This window comes from Schistocerca serialis, chromosome 8 (assembly GCF_023864345.2).
Source record: "Schistocerca serialis cubense isolate TAMUIC-IGC-003099 chromosome 8, iqSchSeri2.2, whole genome shotgun sequence".
Classification (NCBI taxonomy): Eukaryota; Metazoa; Arthropoda; class Insecta; order Orthoptera; family Acrididae; genus Schistocerca; species Schistocerca serialis.
Window position 1 is genome coordinate 532,032,917 of NC_064645.1, and position 21,405 is coordinate 532,054,321.

The 21,405-nt window shown below is 45.8% G+C and overlaps 1 protein-coding gene across 1 annotated transcript in view; it reads right to left on the reverse strand.

Annotated features, from left to right (window-relative positions):
- The window catches only part of LOC126416364 (uncharacterized), a 90,065-nt gene that overhangs the window by 11,558 nt on the left and 57,102 nt on the right, over positions 1–21,405 (reverse strand). Inside the window, exons 5-6 of the mRNA XM_050084043.1 lie at positions 12,296–12,618; positions 1,449–1,502 (exon numbers count right to left, since the gene is read on the reverse strand). Of these exons, the coding sequence (XP_049940000.1) occupies positions 1,449–1,502; positions 12,296–12,618 (377 nt within the window). The remainder of the gene's footprint in view (positions 1–1,448; positions 1,503–12,295; positions 12,619–21,405) is intronic.

Sequence of the window (21,405 nt, forward strand, 5' to 3'; positions counted from 1 at the left end):
GGTTGACGAACATCATTTTGAGCATTTATTGCCTTAATGTGGTATTTACAGGTAATCATGCTGTAGCAGCATGCGTTCTCAGAAATGATAAGTTCACAAACGTACATGTATCACATTGGAATAACCGAAATAAAATGTTCAAACGTACCTACGTTCTGTACTTTAATGTAAAAAACCTATCTGTTACCAACTCTTCGTCTCAAATTGTGAGCAATTTGTTTGTGACTATTACAGCGCCATCTATCACAAAGCGAAAAAAATGGTCCAACTAAAACATTCATATTTCTATACGTACTACACGAATATATCATAAAAATGGGGGTTCCTATTTTAAAAAACGCAGCTGATACCCGTTTGACCTATGGCAGCGCCATCTAACGGGCCAACCATAGCGCCATCTGGTTTCCCCCTCCAGGCTAGAAAAGTTTCGTCTTTGTAGTTTTTTCGTTTAATGCTTATTTCGTGAGATATTTGGCCCGGTCACTATCAATGTACCACCTTGTATAGACATGTTTATATTTATACAAGGTAAAGTCGTATTCTGTCAGCCTGGTCATTGAATTTTAACTTCACAGGTTCGCATTTCCACTCTTACACATATGAAAGCGGTCCTCAAACTGAACAATATTCAACAAAGGGCACTGCACCGCTGTACTGATATTTGATGCAAACATAGTGACGTGAAATCTCCAGTCCCAAAGCTCACTTAAAGATGCCTGCCGGTTTTCAGCCGAAATATCGTGGCAAGAAGTCGACAACACCAGTCTGAAATATCGAAATACCATGGAATACTCATTACGCTGGGTACCTCAGGGTACGTCTATTTCATTTCCACGCAGCGTTCTAGGTATTGAAAGTTTAGTGAACATTAGTGTACTGTCTCCAAAAAACTATAATAAACTGAAATGATTGTGTATTTTCTTTAAAATTGGAGGTTATATGAAGAATTTTGAGACATGTTTGAAAAGGAGGAGAAGACTTTGGAGACAAACAAGGTGTGAAGTAAAACTATCCGACCTGGCTTTGAAGACTACTAAACGCTGATTGATCGCCGTGTAACGACCTGTCAAATGAGTCGCGGCGAAGGGGCATGTGGTCAGCACGCCGCCCTTCCAGCCACTGTCGGCTTTTTTATCTTGAAGCCCTACTTTTGATTCAAGTAGCTCAGTAAGTGGCGCCTTCAGGCTGAGAGCACCTAGCCCAATCCTTTCACCAAGAACAAAATCACTGTCACTATCGGGAATAGAACGGATGTCCCCTCCTTAGAGACACATTATCTGCTAATCTATGGAGGCGGACTAAACATGGGGAGTGATGAAGAAAAGCAAAAACTCCGTAAGAATTTTAATTCCTTAAAACTTCGCTTTGTTCAGTTTGTAGCATTAGTTAAATTTTTCGATTCCCATGATTCAGAATTTAACAGTACGTAAATTACACGACGTGCTTACCTTTTCAATGTGGTACTTCTTAGCGACCAGCGTCGGATGACGGTCTTCCACCCCCTGAAAAACGTAAACAGCGAGTCAGCTTACAAATCTCTTAAGTAATTAATGGAGGACAGTAGAAGTTCACCATATGTCGGGTTTTCTTGCAGAAGAACAAAGAACAGATTCTCAAATATTTTAGCATTTTCACTATTAACTACGGAAATAATTTTTAATTGTACGTGTCCTCTTAAGTGAAAACAGACATACCATGAATGTAAGACGCAAAAACGAACTGGATGCAATCTACTTTGTCGAAGGTGTGGTAAATACACTACTGACCAGTCAAATTGCTACACCACGAATGTGGCTTGCTACAGACGCGAAATTTAACTGACAGGAAGCAGATGCTGTGATATGCAAATGATTAGCTTTTCAGAGCATTCACACAAGTTTGGCGCCGGTGGCGACACCTACAATGTGCTGGCATGAGGAAAGTTTCCAACCGATTTCTCATACAAAAACAGCAGTTGACCCGCGTTGCCTGTTGAAACGTTATTGTGATGCCTCATGTAAGGAGGAAAAATGCGTACCTTCACGTTTCCGACGTTGATAAATGTCGGATTGTAGCCTATCGCGATTGCGGTTTATCGTATCGCGACATTGCTGCTCGCGTTGGTCGAGATCCAATGACTGTCAGCAGAATATGGAATTGGTGGGTTCAGGAGGGTAATACGGAATGCCGTGCTGGATCCCAACGGCCTCGTATCACTAGCAGTCGAGATGAGAGGCATCTTATCCCCATGGCTGTAACGGATCGTTCAGCCACGTCTCTATTCCTGAGTCAACAGATCGGGACGTTTGCAAGACAACAACCATCTGCACGAACAGTTCGACGACGTTTGCAGCAGCATGGACTCAGCTCGGAGACCATGGCTGTGGTTACCCTTGACGCTGCATCCCAGACAGGAGCGCCTGCAATGGTGTACTCAACGACGAACCTGGGTACACGAATGGAAAAAAGTCATTTTTTCGGATGAATCCAGGTTCTGTCTACACCATCATAATGATCGCATCCATGTTTGGCGACATCGCGGTGAACGCACATTGGAAGCGCGTAGTCGTCGTAGCCATACTGGCGTATCACCAAGCGTGATGGTATGGGGTGCCATTGGTTACACGTCTCGGTCACCTCTTGTTCGCATTGACGGCACTTTGAACAGTGAACGTTACATTTCAGATGTGTTACGACCCGTGGCTCTACCCTTGATTCGGTCCGTGCGAAATCCTACATTTCAGCAGGATAATGCACGACCGCATGTTGCAGGTCCTGTATGGGCCTTTCTGGATACAGAAAATGTTCGACAGCTGCCCTCACCAGCACTTTCTCCAGATCTCTCACCAACTGAAAACGTCTGGTCAATGGTGGCCGAGCAACTGGCTGGTCACAATACGCCAGTCACTACTCCTGATGAACTGTGGTATCGTGTTGAAGCTGCGTGGGCAGCTGTACCTGTACATGCCATCCAAGCTCTGTTTGACTCAATGCCCATGCGTATCAAGGCCGTTATTACGGCCAGAGGTGGTTGTTCTGGGTACTGATTTCTCAGGATCTATGCACCCAAATTGCGTGAAAATGTAATCAGATGTCATTTCTAGTATAATACCCGTTTATCATCTGCATTTCTTCTTGGTGTAGCAATTTTAATGGCCAGTAGTGTACATTTGGCGTCAGGTTGTTCAGATACGTAGTTTCATTGCACAAAATATTGTCGTCAGGTTGGTCCAGATACGTAGTCTCATCGTACAAAATATTGTGTAACGATCAATTCGTCGTTCAAAGTGCGCTTTGGATTATGTAGAAGTAGTACCAGGTATTAAAAACATCGTACAGCGACGACTGCATAACTATTTCTTTATTTAAAATCACCTGATTTTGCAGACTTTGCTGTCATCTTCAGGTTTTACAAAATCTTTGTGTTTTGAAACGTGTTCACGGAGCGAGGTGGCGCAGTGGTCATCAACCTGATCTCTCATTCGGGAGGACGACGGTTCAAGCTGGCGTCCTACCGTCCTGATTTAGGTTGTCCGTGATTTGTCTAAACCGCTTCAGGCATGGTTCCCATGAAAGGAAACTGCCGATGTCATTCCCCATCCTTCCCTAATCGACTGTACCAACGACTTCGTTGTTTGGTCGTCTTGCCCAAAGTTAGTCAAGCAACCAACCGTGTTCATTTTAAGTTCGACCTCACGCCAAGTTGTCATGGGGGTAAAAATACAGTTCTGACAGCTTGGCGTCTGGTCCAACATAAAATGAACACGTTTCATAATAAAAAAAATTAAGACCTAAGGACGATAGCAAAGTCTCCCGAAAGCGATTGTTTTAAGTAAAGAAATATTTATGGGTTCTTAGTTTTAGATTGTTTTTAGCAAGTATGACAGATGGATGACAGAATCGCAGAAAGAGCCATAGAGCTTGGACGTTCCCATGACAACACTGTGAATGAATTGCTGCTATTCATTGCTCTATTCTCGCGAAAGTTCCGTCGTATCTACAAAAAATGCTGGACTACTCGCCGCCAAGTAACTGGAAGCAAAAAGATGCTAAACGATACATGCCAGAAGCGAATATAAAGGGTTGTCAGTGGCAATTCGATTCAAACGGTTTTAGTGGATGAATGTCTACTTCAACCAGTTTTGAATGAGAACTGCATGCAGTGGACACTTGGAGGCGGCTGCCTCCCAAGAGCCCATTTCTCAAACATACAGAGTTACAGGAGTTGGAAAAAAAAATATGGGAACACCACGAGAAATGCACTATTGAACATAAGTACAGATGCTGGCCAAGTCTGGATGTTGCACCGTTGTACCTGACTGCGAAAGACACCGATGAAAAGTTCTCAATTCCTTACAAATGTCAAAAGTGGTCAGTACAGTTTCTGTATAGTTCTGAGTGCATTATGTTGACGCTACGTGGAGTCGAACGTGGGCAAATTGTTGGTTCTCGTATGGTGGGTGCTTCCGTAACCAAGGCAACCGAAGTGTTTGGTGTTCAAAGAGGCAGCGCATCACAGATTTACCCTCCTGGAAATGGAAAAAAGAACACATTGACACCGGTGTGTCAGACCCACCATACTTGCTCCGGACACTGCGAGAGGGCTGTACAAGCAATGATCACACGCACGGCACAGCGGACACACCAGGAACCGCGGTGTTGGCCGTCGAATGGCGCTAGCTGCGCAGCATTTGTGCACCGCCGCCGTCAGTGTCAGCCAGTTTGCCGTGGCATACGGAGCTCCATCGCAGTCTTTAACACTGGTAGCATGCCGCGACAGCGTGGACGTGAACCGTATGTGCAGTTGACGGACTTTGAGCGAGGGCGTATAATGGGCATGCGGGAGGCCGGGTGGACGTACCGCCGAATTGCTCAACACGTGGGGCGTGAGGTCTCCACAGTACATCGATGTTGTCGCCAGTGGTCGGCGGAAGGTGCACGTGCCCGTCGACCTGGGACCGGACCGCAGCGACGAACGGATGCACGCCAAGACCGTAGGATCTTACGCAGTGCCGTAGGGGACCGCACCGCCACTTCCCAGCAAATTAGGGACACTGTTGCTCCTGGGGTATCGGCGAGGACCATTCGCAACCGTCTCCATGAAGCTGGGCTACGGTCCCGCACACCGTTAGGCCGTCTTCCGCTCACGCCCCAACATCGTGCAGCCCGCCTCCAGTGGTGTCGCGACAGGCGTGAATGGAGGGACGAATGGAGACGTGTCGTCTTCAGCGATGAGAGTCGCTTCTGCCTTGGTGCCAATGATGGTCGTATGCGTGTTTGGCGCCGTGCAGGTGAGCGCCACAATCGGGACTGCATACGACCGAGGCACACAGGGCCAACACCCGGCATCATGGTGTGGGGAGCGATCTCCTACACTGGCCGTACACCACTGGTGATCGTCGAGGGGACACTGAATAGTGCACGGTACATCCAAACCGTCATCGAACCCATCGTTCTACCATTCCTAGACCGGCAAGGGAACTTGCTGTTCCAACAGGACAATGCACGTCCGCATGTATCCCGTGCCACCCATCGTGCTCTAGAAGGTGTAAGTCAACTACCCTGGCCAGCAAGATCTCCGGATCTGTCCCCCATTGAGCATGTTTGGGACTGGATGAAGCGTCGTCTCACGCGGTCTGCACGTCCAGCACGAACGCTGGTCCAACTGAGGCGCCAGGTGGAAATGGCATGGCAAGCCGTTCCACAGGACTACATCCAGCATCTCTACGATCGTCTCCATGGGAGAATAGCAGCCTGCATTGCTGCGAAAGGTGGATATACACTGTACTAGTGCCGACATTGTGCATGCTCTGTTGCCTGTGTCTATGTGCCTGTGGTTCTGTCAGTGTGATCATGTGATGTATCTGACCCCAGGAATGTGTCAATAAAGTTTCCCCTTCCTGGGACAATGAATTCACGGTGTTCGTATTTCAATTTCCTGGAGTGTATATCGCATACATGGAAAACAGAAAAAAATATCCACCGCTACGTCACAACGCGGGCGAAAGCGTTTGTTGAGTCATCGAGATGGTCGTTGGAGAGGATTGCGACAAAAAATGAGAGGAAGATAAGTGCAAAAGTAAATGCACACTAGCGACCCCTGGCAGCACCCAAACATCACGAGGGGAGCTCCCCAGGCAAAGATTTGCAGGCCGAGGTGGAATTGGAAAACCAATCAGTGACGCAAATGCCTCTAAATGGAAAACGTGGTGTCGAAGGTATAAAGCTTGAATACTGGAACAATGGAAGAAAGTCGTTTGATCGGTTGAGTTTTGTTTCACATTGGTTCCAACTTCTGGCCGAGTTTACATCCCAAGAGTGAAACACGCGGCGCGTAGTTCGGTGATGAATTGGGTAGCCATATCGTGGTATTGCATGGGCTCTATGAGCACTATGCAAAGCAGACAAGAAGTAATACACGTGGTACTGAGACTACTGAATTTTGTTGTGACAGTGTAACTTGATGATAAAGTTCATGCAGTTCCTGAATATTGAATTACTTTAATACCATGGTGACGTGAGTGAACTGCTTACTAATCCCTGTGCCTAATTTTAAACACGCTAGAGTGGTGTGTGACTTTACATGTGCGTGCAAGATGCACATTAACACTTAATTATCATGTGCAGCATTGTGTATAAACTTTTCAGGCTAGTCAGCAGTCGATAAACACACTCCTGGAAATTGAAATAAGAACACCGTGAATTCATTGTCCCAGGAAGGGGAAACTATATTGACACATTCCTGGGGTCAGATTCATCACATGATCACACTGACAGAACCACAGGCACATAGACACAGGCAACAGAGCATGCACAATGTCGGCACTAGTACAGTGTATATCCACCTTTCGCAGCAATGCAGGCTGCTATTCTCCCATGGAGACGATCGTAGAGATGCTGGATGTAGTCCTGTGGAACGGCTTGCCATGCCATTTCCACCTGGCGCCTCAGTTGGACCAGCGTTCGTGCTGGACGTGCAGACCGCGTGAGACGACGCTTCATCCAGTCCCAAACATGCTCAATGGGGGACAGATCCGGAGATCTTGCTGGCCAGGGTAGTTGACTTACACCTTCTAGAGCACGTTGGGTGGCACGGGATACATGCGGACGTGCATTGTCCTGTTGGAACAGCAAGTTCCCTTGCCGGTCTAGGAATGGTAGAACGATGGGTTCGATGACGGTTTGGATGTACCGTGCACTATTCAGTGTCCCCTCGACGATCACCAGTGGTGTACGGCCAGTGTAGGAGATCGCTCCCCACACCATGATGCCGGGTGTTGGCCCTGTGTGCCTCGGTCGTGTGCAGTCCTGATTGTGGCGCTCACCTGCACGCCGCCAAACACGCATACGACCATCATTGGCACCAAGGCAGAAGCGACTCTCATCGCTGTAGACGACACGCCTCCTTTCGTCCCTCCATTCACGCCTGTCGCGACACCACTGGAGGCGGGCTGCACGATGTTGGGGCGTGAGCGGAAGACGGCCTAACGGTGTGCGGGACCGCAGCCCAGCTTCATGGAGACGGTTGCGAATGGTCCTCGCCGATACCCCAGGAGCAAGAGCGTCCCTAATTTGCTGGGAAGTGGCGGTGCGGTCCCCTACGGCACTGCGTAGGATCCTACGGTCTTGGCGTGCATCCGTGCGTCGCTGCGGTCCGGTCCCAGGTCGACGGGCACGTGCACCTTCCGCCGACCACTGGCGACAACATCGATGTACTGTGGAGACCTCACGCCCCACGTGTTGAGCAATTCGGCGGTACGTCCACCCGGCCTCCTGCATGCCAACTATACGCCCTCGCTCAAAGTCCGTCAGCTGCACATACGGTTCACGTCCACGCTGTCGCGGCTTGCTACCAGTGTTAAAGGCTGCGATGGAGCTCCGTATGCCACGGCAAACTGGCTGACACTGACGGCGGCGGTGCACAAATGCTGCGCAGCTAGCGCCATTCGACGGCCAACACCGCGGTTCCTGGTGTGTCCGCTGTGCCGTGCGTGTGATCATTGCTTGTACAGCCCTCCGGAGCAAGTATGGTGGGTCTGACACACCGGTGTCAATGTGTTCTTTTTTCCATTTCCAGGAGTGTATTTTACCTAAGGAATGTGTTCAATGACTTTTCAAGGGATTTTAGGGGGCAATACTAGTTGATGAGGGATTCTGACACAAGAGTGATGTCGACCAGAGAAGTATCATACCCGCAGGAAGCAGGAGGTGTACTGTGCAAGAAAAGATGAAAACATTTGTAACAAGACTGTAACATATTGCTCAAGACTTTGTTTCATCTCTGTTACGATTACTTGCTATCGTTTATTGTGTGAAATTGCTACTTTCGCTTGGAACGGAGAATTATTGGATTCCTCGCAGGAAGGGAGTGAGTCTGGAATGCTCAGCAGTGTACTGTTTGGTCGGGAAAAGGCTTTCACGGCGTCTCAAAATCAAGTAATGGAGGCCTTCTAGGAGGCGCCAAGTTTCCGTAGAAAGGTCATGTCTCCCAGCATGTTACAGTGGTCAGTTCTTGCTGCCTGTTGCAACAGACATGGTTCCGCCGGTCGTCACAGTATTCCCCTGTGGGTACTTGAGCATGAAATTTGCTTTTTTGTCTGCACATAAAAAAGAGCCGCTTATTGGCAATATCATGAGCGCTCATTGCTTTCCGTACGATTTAAGGACTGATAATTAAATCATGACCTTACGCTGTCGACAGGCGTTGATATACATCAACGGGGAGAAATGAAAATGTGTGCCCCGACCGGGACTCAAACCCGGGATCTCCTGCTTACATGGCAGACGCTCTATCCATATTTTTTTCTTTCTTATTCAATATAGTTCATTGCGTTCGGTCTGGACGGACGTCACAAGACATTCGTTCAAGTTGATCGTTGATTCCGTTACTCAGTTTTTTTTTTTTATTGAGAGGGCAAGCAGCCCGCTGACCGAACATGCTGAGCTGCTGTGCCAGCATCCATCTGAGCCACCGAGGGAACAGAGGATAGTGCGACTGCAGGGATTTATCTCTTGCACGCTCCCCGTGAGACCCACATTCCCATAGATTTTAGGACTGTCGAATCGCTCCAGTGACCAAATGTAATGCGAACAATGCTAATAGGGAGAGACTGTTCGGTAGCAACATAATGAATCGTAATACACTCTCTATACGGTTTGAGTGGGAAGTTTCTATTGAACTGCCCTGTATTCAGATGGGTAAAGGCACAGTCTCATTCGTCACATTGACAGCAGCCTCTAAGTGGAGTTCGGCAGTTGTGGAGAGACCAGGAGAGAATTTAGATTTGGTGTCTTTTCGCTTCCCAGTTCTTGTCTGCTCCTGACTGGAAAATATGTCTGCTTACTTAGTTACTTGGAAAATGTCTTGCTTAGGCTATATCGTAATACATCCTTTGAGCACATCATAGTTAACGACTCCTGTTAAACATCTTGTATGCTCAGTGTATTTGTATTTAATATTTACTTTATTTATCTTGATTTTGGAAGCTACCCAGTTGTGAAAGCCTAATTGTATTTTCTTCCTGCAATCTTCCAGTTAAATGCAAATCCCGAAGTGCTTTTTGAGTTTAGCTTACTCAAATTTAGAAACATTTCTCTGAGCTATTTTGTTGTCAACTAGACTACTGCAGATGAAAGTTTTGTTTTCACGATTTTGAGTTACATTTTGAGATCCCTAATTCCTAAGACTTCCCCATGTTTGCGTGATTCTTAAATAAGGCATTTAACCAGCTGTAATTTTAGGATGTTGCTTCAGTGTGATTAGTTTCCGTTGTGAGTGAAGGCGAAGCACATGGTAAATGCAGAGGTGATAACGAGTGACTTGTGCTCACCTGTTCTATAGTAGGATTAATTTGTGGACAATCTGTCTAGCCTTATTTCGACCTCTTCTACATCTGTTGTTATTCCATTATTAATGTTAACTGCTTCATGCAACCTGTGATGGAAAATTTTCATACGTTTCGTTGAATTTCAGCATGAACTTAATCACAGCTTATTATGTTTTGTTTCACTGGTGATGATCTTGCATAACTCGCTTCTCTTTGTGACATGCGCTTAATGTTTCATTGCGAAGCCTTTCCAGGTAGTATTTATGGAAAGCCCTTTTACCAGTAGAAACTTACAAACAAACACGTCATTTTCATATTATTTACTAGTAATGTGGGGACGGCTGAAGATGGTTCAAAAGGCTCAAACGGCTCTGAACACTATGGGACTTAACATCTTAGGCCATCAGTCCCCTAGAACTTAGAACTACTTAAACCTAAGGACATCACACACATCCATGCCCGAGGCAGGATTCGAACTTGCGACCGTGGCAGTCCAGCGGTTCCGGACTGCAGTGCCTAGAACCGCACGGCCACTTTAATATTCACACGCAGTATCGAAGGGCACGAAGTCAGTGTGTGCCAGCCAAGTACAGAACGACAGTGCGGTTATTCGCAAACGGACAACCTGAATTATTGTGTTTGCATGGACAGAAACTGTCAAGAGCAACACTTCAGAGTAGAGAGAGAATTATGAGTGGAGTTAAAACGTAGACAAAGTGAGTTACCTGTCAAATCACACGAGAATTTACGCGTATTTGAATACAGAAATAATACTCTGGAAATGTTGTGTGAGGGAAAGTTATGTTTTTATTAGATTTGTGTCACGTAGATTAGAGGATAGGAAAATGAAGTTTGCAGCATCATGTAAATCGCTAACTAAGTTTATTGGAAGAATATTATGTTTCCTGATCTAATCGAATTTTTGCTGATGATGATTCCACAGTACAGTAGCTTCTCTTCTCTGTCAACTCCATCACTGCAAGGGCATGAGCTTGTGCCGTCATCTTCCCATTCGGCCATCGTCTTTCGATGCTGCAGCATGACAATACACTTGTGAACTGTGGGCTTATGCCATCATGATGCTGGTTTTCCCGTCCGGTCCTTTTACTGAATCTAGCAGTGAAATCAGGTGGGGAGAAATTCTGGTACTGGATATTCAATCACCTACAATACCACCTCCTCTTCAACTTAACAAAGCAGTGAGATAAAAACACTGATTCACCAGAAAAAAAATCTTCCGTCTCACCATCCAACGGCAGTGTAACGTCCCCAGGTGGCGAACTTTTTCAATTATACAGTGATATCAAGAAAAGACATAAATGGAGCAGCCATCAGCTCCGACGTTAATAATGTTCAACTTATAAAAAAAACTTTCATTTCTGCCTTACGGCACGTCTTGTCATGGGGGAGCCTCCGCAGAGACGTCCACCGCATGAGCGCCTTGGAAAGTGAGTCCAGAGGTGCTTTGCCGTTGCCTTCCACTGATGATAATGAAATGATAATGAGGACAACCCAGCACCCAGTCCCTGAGCGGAGAAAAATTTCCGACCCAGCCGGGAACTGAACCTGGGCCCCTTGGGGTGACAAGCCGCCGCGCTGACCACTCAGCTATTTTTTTTTAATCTCGTTTTGTTCACTTTTGTTCGTTGCATCTGATTGGGGCGGACGTCGTAAGACATCCGTTTAAGTTCGTTGTTGATCCATTAACTCAGTTTTTTTATTACATAGGGCAGCTAACCCTCTGGCCGAACACGCTGAGCTACCGTGCCGGCAAGCCATTGGAGTGGACAGTGTTTAAAGCTGATTAAAAATTTCTCTGTAAATTTTTTTTAGGGGAAAGGACGAGTTTCATACATCGCACTCAGGTATTTTGCTTGTTGTGGTAATTGTTATTGTAAACAGAGTGATCCGTGTGTTTTAGCACTAGTCGATATACGGTTATTGTCAAGAAGCACTTCTCATGTTTCAAATGTACTAGGCGATTGTATAAAAATTTTATATATTAAATACAAACAAGAGGGATCAAGACCTAAATGAAATCCTGTAGTTTTAAATTTTTAGCAACAGCAAAAAGCAGAGACTGATAGAATGTTTCCCGCTAAGAATAAAGTGACAACGAGACAAGAGGTTAACCATTAATTACAATTAATAAAATATTCCGATCCAGTGTGTGAATCGCACGGTCAACAAAGCTACGAACCCCCATGAAAAGTCCCCTGCAGGTGGGGACGAAACGTCGGGTTTTGAGGCGAAGTCCCTTAGACCACGGCATAATAGCCCGGAGTATTTTATTAACTGTAACAATTGCAGCCGTGAAAGTTTACATTTTACAATAATTAATTTACAGCGAAGTTCGATCGACCTGACGTAGAACAGGAATCTAGCGCCCCAACAGCGAGGAACACGACGCATGTTTGGCAGTAAGAGCCGAGTGATTTGGGACACCACATACTTTAGTGAGGCCGGCCGACGCAGCAGCGAGCACTCACCGCGAACTGCTGCACGAAGCGGTCGAGGTCGGAGCCGTCGCGGCTGCCGCGCTGGTCGCCGCCCCTGTTGCCGCCCCCGCCGCCGCCCCCGGAGCTCGACGAGGAGGACGGACAGTCGAACATGTGCTCCGTGTCGCACATGCAGTCCTGCTCGGCCTGGAAGCGGCGCGAGAAGCCGGCCGTGTTCTCGAAGGAGGAGATGCAGCCGTCTTCGGCGCCGTGGCCCACCGGGCACGGGTTGGGCGGGTTGCAGTATGACGGCAGCGCCGCGTCCGTCTTCACCTGCGGGGGCCGCCCGGACTCCGCGGCTTCGCCAGAGCCTCCTGCCGGCAGGAGGTGCGGCACTGTTAGCCAGCTGTGGTGGCGAACCACAGAGGTCGGACAAAAAGACAGAAAGAACGCGACAAACGCTTGCCGGTACATAAACGACTCCTCTACGCGATGACAATGGAGGTACTATCGACGACAGTGCTGCCTAAGCAGAGCCTTCCGAAATCCCTTCACCAATGAAGACTAAGTAAATATTAAAGAATTCGAATCAAGAACAGCTGCAAACATGAGTAACATACAGGGTGTTTCAAAAATGACCGGTATATTTGAAACGGCGATAAAAGCTAAACGAGCAGCGATAGAAATACACCGTTTGTTGCAATATGCTTGGGACAACAGTACATTTTCAGGCGGACAAACTTTCGAAATTACAGTAGTTACAATTTTCAACAACAGATGGCGCTGCAAGTGATGTGAAAGATATAGAAGACAACGCAGTCTGTGGGTGCGCCATTCTGTACGTCGTCTTACTGCTGTAAGCGTGTGCTGTTCACAACGTGCAAGTGTGCTGTAGACAACATGGTTTATTCCTTAGAACAGAGGATTTTTCTGGTGTTGGAATTCCACCGCCTAGAACACAGTGTTGTTGCAACAAGACGAAGTTTTCAACGGAGGTTTAATGTAACCAAAGGACCGAAAAGCGATACAATAAAGGATCTGTTTGAAAAATTTCAACGGACTGGGAACGTGACGGATGAACGTGCTGGAAAGGTAGGGCGACCGCGTACGGCAACCACAGAGGGCAACGCGCAGCTAGTGCAGCAGGTGATCCAACAGCGGCCTCGGGTTTCCGTTCGCCGTGTTGCAGCTGCGGTCCAAATGACGCCAACGTCCACGTATCGTCTCATGCGCCAGAGTTTACACCTCTGTCCATACAAAATTCAAACTCGGCAACCGCTCAGCGCCGCTACCATTGCTGCACGAGAGACATTCGCTAACGATATAGTGCACAGGATTGATGATGGCGATATGCATGTGGGCAGCATTTGGTTTACTGACGAAGCTTATTTTTACCTGGACGGCTTCGTCAATAAACAGAACTGGCGCATATGGGGAACCGAAAAGCCCCATGTTGCAGTCCCATCGTCCCTGCATCCTCAAAAAGTACTGGTCTGGGCCGCCATTTCTTCCAAAGGAATCATTGGCCCATTTTTCAGATCCGAAACGATTACTGCATCACGCTATCTGGACATTCTTCGTGAATTTGTGGCGGTACAAACTGCCTTAGACGACACTGCGAACGCCTCGTGGTTTATGCAAGATGGTGCCCGGCCACATCGCACGGCCGACGTCTTTAATTTCCTGAACGAATATTTCGATGATCGTGTGATTGCTTTGGGCTATCCGAAACATACAGGAGGCGGCGTGGATTGGCCTCCCTATTCTCCAGACATGAACCCCTGTGACTTCTTTCTGTGGGGACACTTGAAAGACCAGGTGTACCGCCAGAATCCAGAAACAATTGAACAGCTGAAGCAGTACATCTCATCTGCATGTGAAGCCATTCTGACAGACACGTTGTCAAAGGTTTCGGGTAATTTCATTCAGAGACTACGCCATATTATTGCTACGCATGGTGGATATGTGGAAAATATCGTACTATAGAGTTTCCCAGACCGCAGCGCCATCTGTTGTTGAAAATTGTAACTACCGTAGTTTCGAAAGTTTGTCTGCCTGAAAATGTACTGTTGTCCCAAGCATATTGCAACAAACGGTGTATTTCAATCGCAGCTCGTTTAGTTTTTATTACCGTTTCAAAAATACCGGTCATTTTTGAAACACCCTGTAGAAATAGTTATCCTCAGAGGAGTGAAGCAACTTGAATCACTTAACAAAAGCAAATCTTCCGATCCAGACTGTACACCAGTTAGGTTCCTTTCAGAGTACGTTGATAAAATAGTTCCATACTCAACAATCATACACAACCGTTCGCTCGACGGAAAATACGTACCCAAAGACTGGAACGTTGCACAGTTCACACCAGTATTCAAAGAAGGTAGTAGGAGTCATCTACTATATTACAGGCCCGTATCATTAACGTCCATATGCAACAGGAAAGTAGTAGACCTAGCTTTAAGATAATTAGACGGATAATAATTTTATATAATGTATTTTAAATGGTGATTAAGTGGATGACATGTACTAGACAGTCAACGATTCCCACACCGAGTATAGATAATGTGATTTTACATACTACTCTACTGGCCATTAAAATAGCTACACCAAGAAGAAATGCAGATGATAAACGGGTATTAATTGGACAAATATATTATACTAGAACTGACATGTGATTACGTTTTCACGCAATTTAGGTGCATAGATCCTGAGAAATCAGTCCCCAGAACAACCACCTCTGGCCATAATAACGGCCTTGATACGCCTGAGTCAAACAGAGCTTCGATCGCTTGTATAGTTACAGCTGCCCATGCAGCTTCAACGCGATACCACAGTTCATCAGGAGTAGTGACTGGCGTACTGTGACGAGCCAGTTGCTCGGCCACCATTGACCAAACGTTTTCAATTGGTGAAAGATCTAGCGAATGTGCTGGACAGGGCAGCAGTCCAACATTTTCTGTATCCAGAAAGACCCGTACAGGACCTGCAACAAGCGGTCCTGTATTTTCCTGCTGAAATGTAGGGTTTCGCAGGGATCGAAAGAAGGGTAGAGCCACTGGTCGTAATACATCTGAAATGTAACGTCCACCGTTCAAGGTGCCGTCAATGCGAACAAGAGGTGACCGAGACGTGTAACCAATGGCACCCCATACCATCACGCCGTGTGATACGCCAGTATGACGATGACGAATACACGCTTTCAACGTGCGTTCACCGCGATGTCGCCAAACAGGGATGCGACCATCATGATGCTGTAAATAGAACCTGGATTCATCCAGAAAAAATGACGTTTTGCCATTCGTGCACCAAGGTTCGTCGTTGTGTACACTATCGCAGGCGCTCCTATCTGTGATGCAGCGACAAGGGTAACCGCAGCCATGGTCTCCGAGCTGATAGTCCATGCTGCTGCAAACGTCGTTGAACTATTAGTGCAGATGGTTGTTGTCTTGCAAACCTCCACATTTTCTGGCTCAAGGATCGAGACGTCGCTGCACGATCCGTTACAGCCATGAGGATAAGATGCCTGTCATCTCGACTCCTAGTGATACGAGCCGTTGGGATCCAGCACGGCGTTCCGTATTACTCTCCTGAACCCACCGATTCCATATTCTGCTAACAGTCATTGGATCTCGACCAACGCGAGCAGCAATGTCCCGATACGATAAACCGCAATCGCGATTGGCTACGATCCAACCTTCATGAAAGTCGGAAACGTGAGGGTACGCATTTCTCCTCCTTACACGAGGCATCACAACAACGTTTCACCAGGCAATGCCGGTCAGCTGCTGTTTGTGTATGTGAAATCGGTTGGAAACTTTCCTCGTGTCAGCACGTTGTAGATGTCGCCGCCAGCGCTAACCTTGTGCGAATGCTCTGAAAACCTAATCATTTGCATATCACAACATCTTCTTCCTGTCGCTTAAATTTCGCCTCTGAAGCACGTCATCTTCGTGGTGTAGCAATTTTAATGGCCAGTAGTGTACATTTTCTAAAGAGACGGTTTTAAAACCGTCGAAACCATGATCAAGGTATAATAAACCTGTATTGTGCAACTGTTTGACTGTTAGTTTTAATCCACTGAAGCTGCTGCATGTACAATTGCTGCAGCCCAGCCATGTTCAAAATCTCTAACTTTGTGATATGTTTTGGAGACAATGATGTGTCACTGCTGTCCATCTTCACCATCATTACCTGAACTTGCAGGAAGAATGGTGTAAGATTCCCTTTAAAACCATGCAGAACCTGTATTAACACATTCCGAGACGACTGGAAGCTGTTTTGATTGCCAACGGTCTTCCTGTAGGTAATCTGTTGTGTTTTTGTTGATTTCATACATTTATCAACCCCCTGTACGTCAAACATACAGAATAATAGTCTGACATTTATCAAACTCCATGGAGTTATTCATTATGTGATGACTTTTAAAACATCAACTACCATTTCATTGGAACTGATGACCATCATCAACATCAGTATGAAACGTGAAAACAAGATCACGAATGGAGTCTTTTATTCATTGTGACATGAAAGAAAATAGCCACCAAATGTCATCTTGAAGACTTTCTTCCCACACCTGAAGCACGTGTTGTGCCAGTTAGTAAAGATTGCATGCTGGAGGCCGGTATGAAAGTATGCATCTTCCCAGTACAAGACAGATATGGTCGATGGGTGACAAGCCAGAGCAACAGGCAGATTAATTGAGAATATGTACATTGCTCAAGTTATTTGTAGTGTGATCTGAAGTGCAAAGTCTTGCATAATCCTCCTGAAATGTCCCATTTGGTTCAAACGGCTCTAAGCAATATGGGACTTAACATCTGAGGTCATCAGTCCCCTAGACTTAGAACTACTTAAACCTAACTAACCTCAGGACAACACACACATCCATGCCCGAGGCAGGATTCGAACCTGCGACCGTAGCAGCAGCGCGGTTCCGCACTGAAGCACCTAGAACCGCTCGGCCACAACGGTCGGCTAGCCCATTTGGTATTCTGGGTGCATTATCATGCTGGAATATGCCATTTGGCACCCTGGTCATGACATGACAGCAGCATTTCCGCATTGGTAGACATTTAGCTGCCTTTCAGAAATTGCCAAATCAGTCTTATTGGAGTATCCAATGGCTTCAATGACTCAAGGTGTAGATGTGTGAGTCTCGAGAATTGTTGCTTCCTGCGACCTTTCACCAGTTGGGGCATGTTGTCGTTGATCTGACCTCTACAAACAGAAAGGAGACTCATCACTGAGCATCTCAGAAGGCTCTCAATCTCCCAATGGACTCTGGCCTTAGGCCACGCAAGTCCTTGGTGTCTCGGGTATGTGGTATGGTGGCAGTGGCAAACAGTCAGTGCTAAGAGTCTTTAGTTATGTCACATTGGGAAGGCATTGTGCATTGATGGAAAGTTATTCTATGTCGCTGAACAGAATTCAGCTTTGCATTTTCATGTTATAGGTGATCATCTGCAAGTTTGTAGAACTTTGTTCATTGCCCATGCTTTAATCATTTAGAGTGTTTTGGCCTCCTCCTAAAAGTGATGAGTTTTATTAGACTTATATTAATTTGGTACGTTACTGAGCTGGTTGCTGTTCAAAAACTACGTTTTATTTTCATAAATGTGGAACGCTCCTTTTAAAGCTTTTGTGTGTTATCCATGTTATCAAGTTATCTTAAGTGGCCTGAGTTTATCGAAATTATACTCTTGATTAATAAACTTAAATTTGGAATAATTGGCCCATTAGCTTATCATAGCAAACGTTGACTTATTGTTTGCTATTGAACGATTATTGCTAGAGAGTGCATTGCCTTTTCAAGCAAGATAAATACTGATTAGTCTTATGGCGCTATTAAGTGACGCCGTGTATATTTGATTTAAAGTTAGGTTATAAAGTTTTTGCCATTGTGTTACAATCCAGAGGTCAGAGTGTGTTGCAGGCTTGTGAGTCAATTATGTTTGTTGTTACATATATTTTCGTTTCTAATTTTGGATGTTTCTTGTGCCAACCTGTGATCAGACTGTTCATGATATGGTTGACAGCCACTGTTATCATAATGTGGGGCCATGTAATAGCACTTGTAACTTTGATTTTTGGTCACAACTATTTACTTGATGTAAAATGTTGTAATAAAGTGTAGTGAATTTCAAATTGTTGCCTCTGGTTAATGTTCTTCCTATGGACTCCCGAAATTGGACGTAATTTTGTCCTTTCTCTGGTGTTTATGATTGTTCTTGGGTTGTATTTAATTTGTTTGAAAGTTAATCTTACATTAATATATACAGGGTCATCTACTCCTACTGCTGGGTTTTATGCAACCCACAACGCCTTCAAATAACACGGAAACTATTATTTCCTCAGAATAAACGAAAATAATCTTTATGTAGGAAATTTAATGTAGTCATATTTTGTACTGTGGTACAGTTTCGCTAGAGGCCGTAGTTTTCGAATTATTCAAGGAAAACGCACAGAAGTGTCCTTTAAATGCATTTTTCTAGAGTAACTAGAAAACAGTAGCCTCCAGTGAAAACATATCACAGTAGAAAATTTAACTAAATTAAATTTCGTACCAAAAAGGTGCTACTCATATTCTCTTAAGACTTATAGTCTGCACATAACGAGCAAGGGAATATAGAAATATCATATGTGGGTTTTGAAAGAGTTGTGGGTTGCATAAAACCCAGCGGTAGGAGCGGTTGACTCACCCAGTATGTATATACAGGTCAGTCACAAAGAAGTTTCACATTTTTATGTTCTATTTTTGCTTATGAATTAGAGGACATCCAGCTTCCACAAATCTCTTTCCAATGGTTCGTGCTGACGCAATTACTTGTAACCTCTGTCTTGATTTCAGTTGTTGACTATTTGTCAAGACCAGTCGATCAACTGTATGATCTTATCATGGTGTAGTCCTTCTGGAAGAACCCATGCTTTCCTTGGCATACTGTTATCCTGACTCCAGCTCGTTCATTTTCCAGTCACTGCATTATAGGCAACTAACTGAGGGATCTGTCAGTATGATGCTCTCATGTGCCACACGCTAATGTGTCAAGTCCGAAAAATGACTATAACCCGCATTGGTATCTTCAGACCATGCTGTGTTGCCATCTCCACCTGAAAAGTTCGAAAAACTTTAGACACACCCAAAAGCCTTTGTATATTCCCATCATTCTTCAAATGCAGGAACGACATATTCTGTAGTTGAAATAAGCGTCCATAGAGATTAAATTTAAATTAGCATTATCACCAATCTTGAAATTACCGGAATTTCACTTTGGTAGTGTTCGGTCAAGGCGTTCATGGTGTAACACACTCCAGTGACGTCAGTCAAAAAGGCGTTTTTTTTTCTTTGATTAATTTGACCTCGTTAATTGTACCTTTTCAGCTACTCACATCCTATTTTCTATTGCTGTATGGATTTCAAAGCAAAAATTCCGCATACACTTCCTGGCCATTAAAATTGCTACACCACGAAGATGACGTGCTACAGACTCGAAATTTAACCGACAGGAAGATGATGCTGTGATATGCAACTGATTAGCTTTTCAGAGCATTCATACAAGGTTGACGCCAGTGGCGACACCTAAAACGTGCTGACATGAGGAAAGTTTCCAACCGATTTCTCATACACAAACAGCAGTTGACCGGCGTTGCCTGGTGAAACCTTGTGATGCCTCGTGTAAGGAGGAAAAACGCATACCATCACGTTTCCGACTTTGATAAAGGTCGGATTGTAGGCTATTGCGATTGCGGTTTATCGTATCGCGACAATGCTGCTCGCGTTTATCGAGATTCGATGACTGTTAGCAGAATATGTAATTGGTGGGTTCAGGAGGGTAATATGGAACGCCGTGCTGGATCCCAACGGCCTCGTATCACAAGCAGTCTGGATGATAGGCATCTTATCTGCATGGCTGTAACTGATCCCTGACTCAATAGACGGGGACGTTTGCAAGACAACAACCATCTGCACGAACAGTTCGACGACGTTTGCAGCAGCATGGACTATCAGCTCGGAGACCATGGCTGCGGTTACCTTTGACGCTGCATCCCAGACAGGAGCGCCTGTGATGGTGTACTCGACGACGAACCTAGGTGCACGAATGGCAAAACGTCATATTTTCGGATGAATCCAGGTTCTGTTTACAGCATCATTATGGTCGCCTCCGTGTTTGGAGACATCGCGGTGAACGCACATCGGAAGCGTGTATTCCTCATCGCCATACTGGCGTATCACCTGGCGTGATGGTATGGGGTGCCATTGCTTACACGTCTCGGTCACCTCTTGTTCGCATGGATGGCACTTTGAACAGTGGACGTTACATTTCAGATGTATTACGAACGGTGGCTCTACCCTTCATTCGATTCCTGCGAAACCCTACATTTCAGCAGGATAATGCACGACCACATGTTGCAGATCCTGTACGGGCCTTTCTGGATACAGAAAATGTTTGATTGCTGCCCTCGCCAGCACATTCTCTAGATCTCTCACCAATTGAAAACGTTTGGTCAATGGTGGCCGAGCAACTGGCTCGTCACAGTACGCCAGTCACTACTCCTGATGAACTGTGGTATCGTGTTGAAGCTGCATGGGCAGCTGTACCTGTACACGCCTTTGCAAGCTCAGTTTGACTCAATGCCCAGGCGTATGAAGGCTGTTATTACGGACAGAGGTGGTTGTTTTGGGTACTGATTTTTCAGGATCTATGCACCCAAACTGCGTGAAAATGTAATCAATTCTGGTATGGTATGGTATGGTATGTTTTGGGGGAGGAGACCAAACAGCGAGGTCATCGGTCTCGTCGAATTAGGGAAGGAAGTCGGCCGTGCCCTTTCAAAGGAACCATCCTGGCATTTGCCTGGAGCGGTTTTAGGGAAATCAGGGAAAACCTAAATCGGGATGGCCGGACGCGGGATTTAACCGTCATCCTCCCGAATGCGGGTCTAGTGCGCTAACCACTGCGCCACCTCACTCGGTCGTAATCAATTACATGTCAGTTCTAGTATAGTATATTTGTCCAATGAATACCTGTTTGTCGTCGCCATTTCTTCTTGGTGTACCTAATTTAATGGCCAGTAGTGTATTTACCTTCCTACAAATGCCGCCTTTACTGCCTCATCACTCCTACAGTATGTGCAAAATCCACTATTCGGTTTTCGCCCCTCTAAGT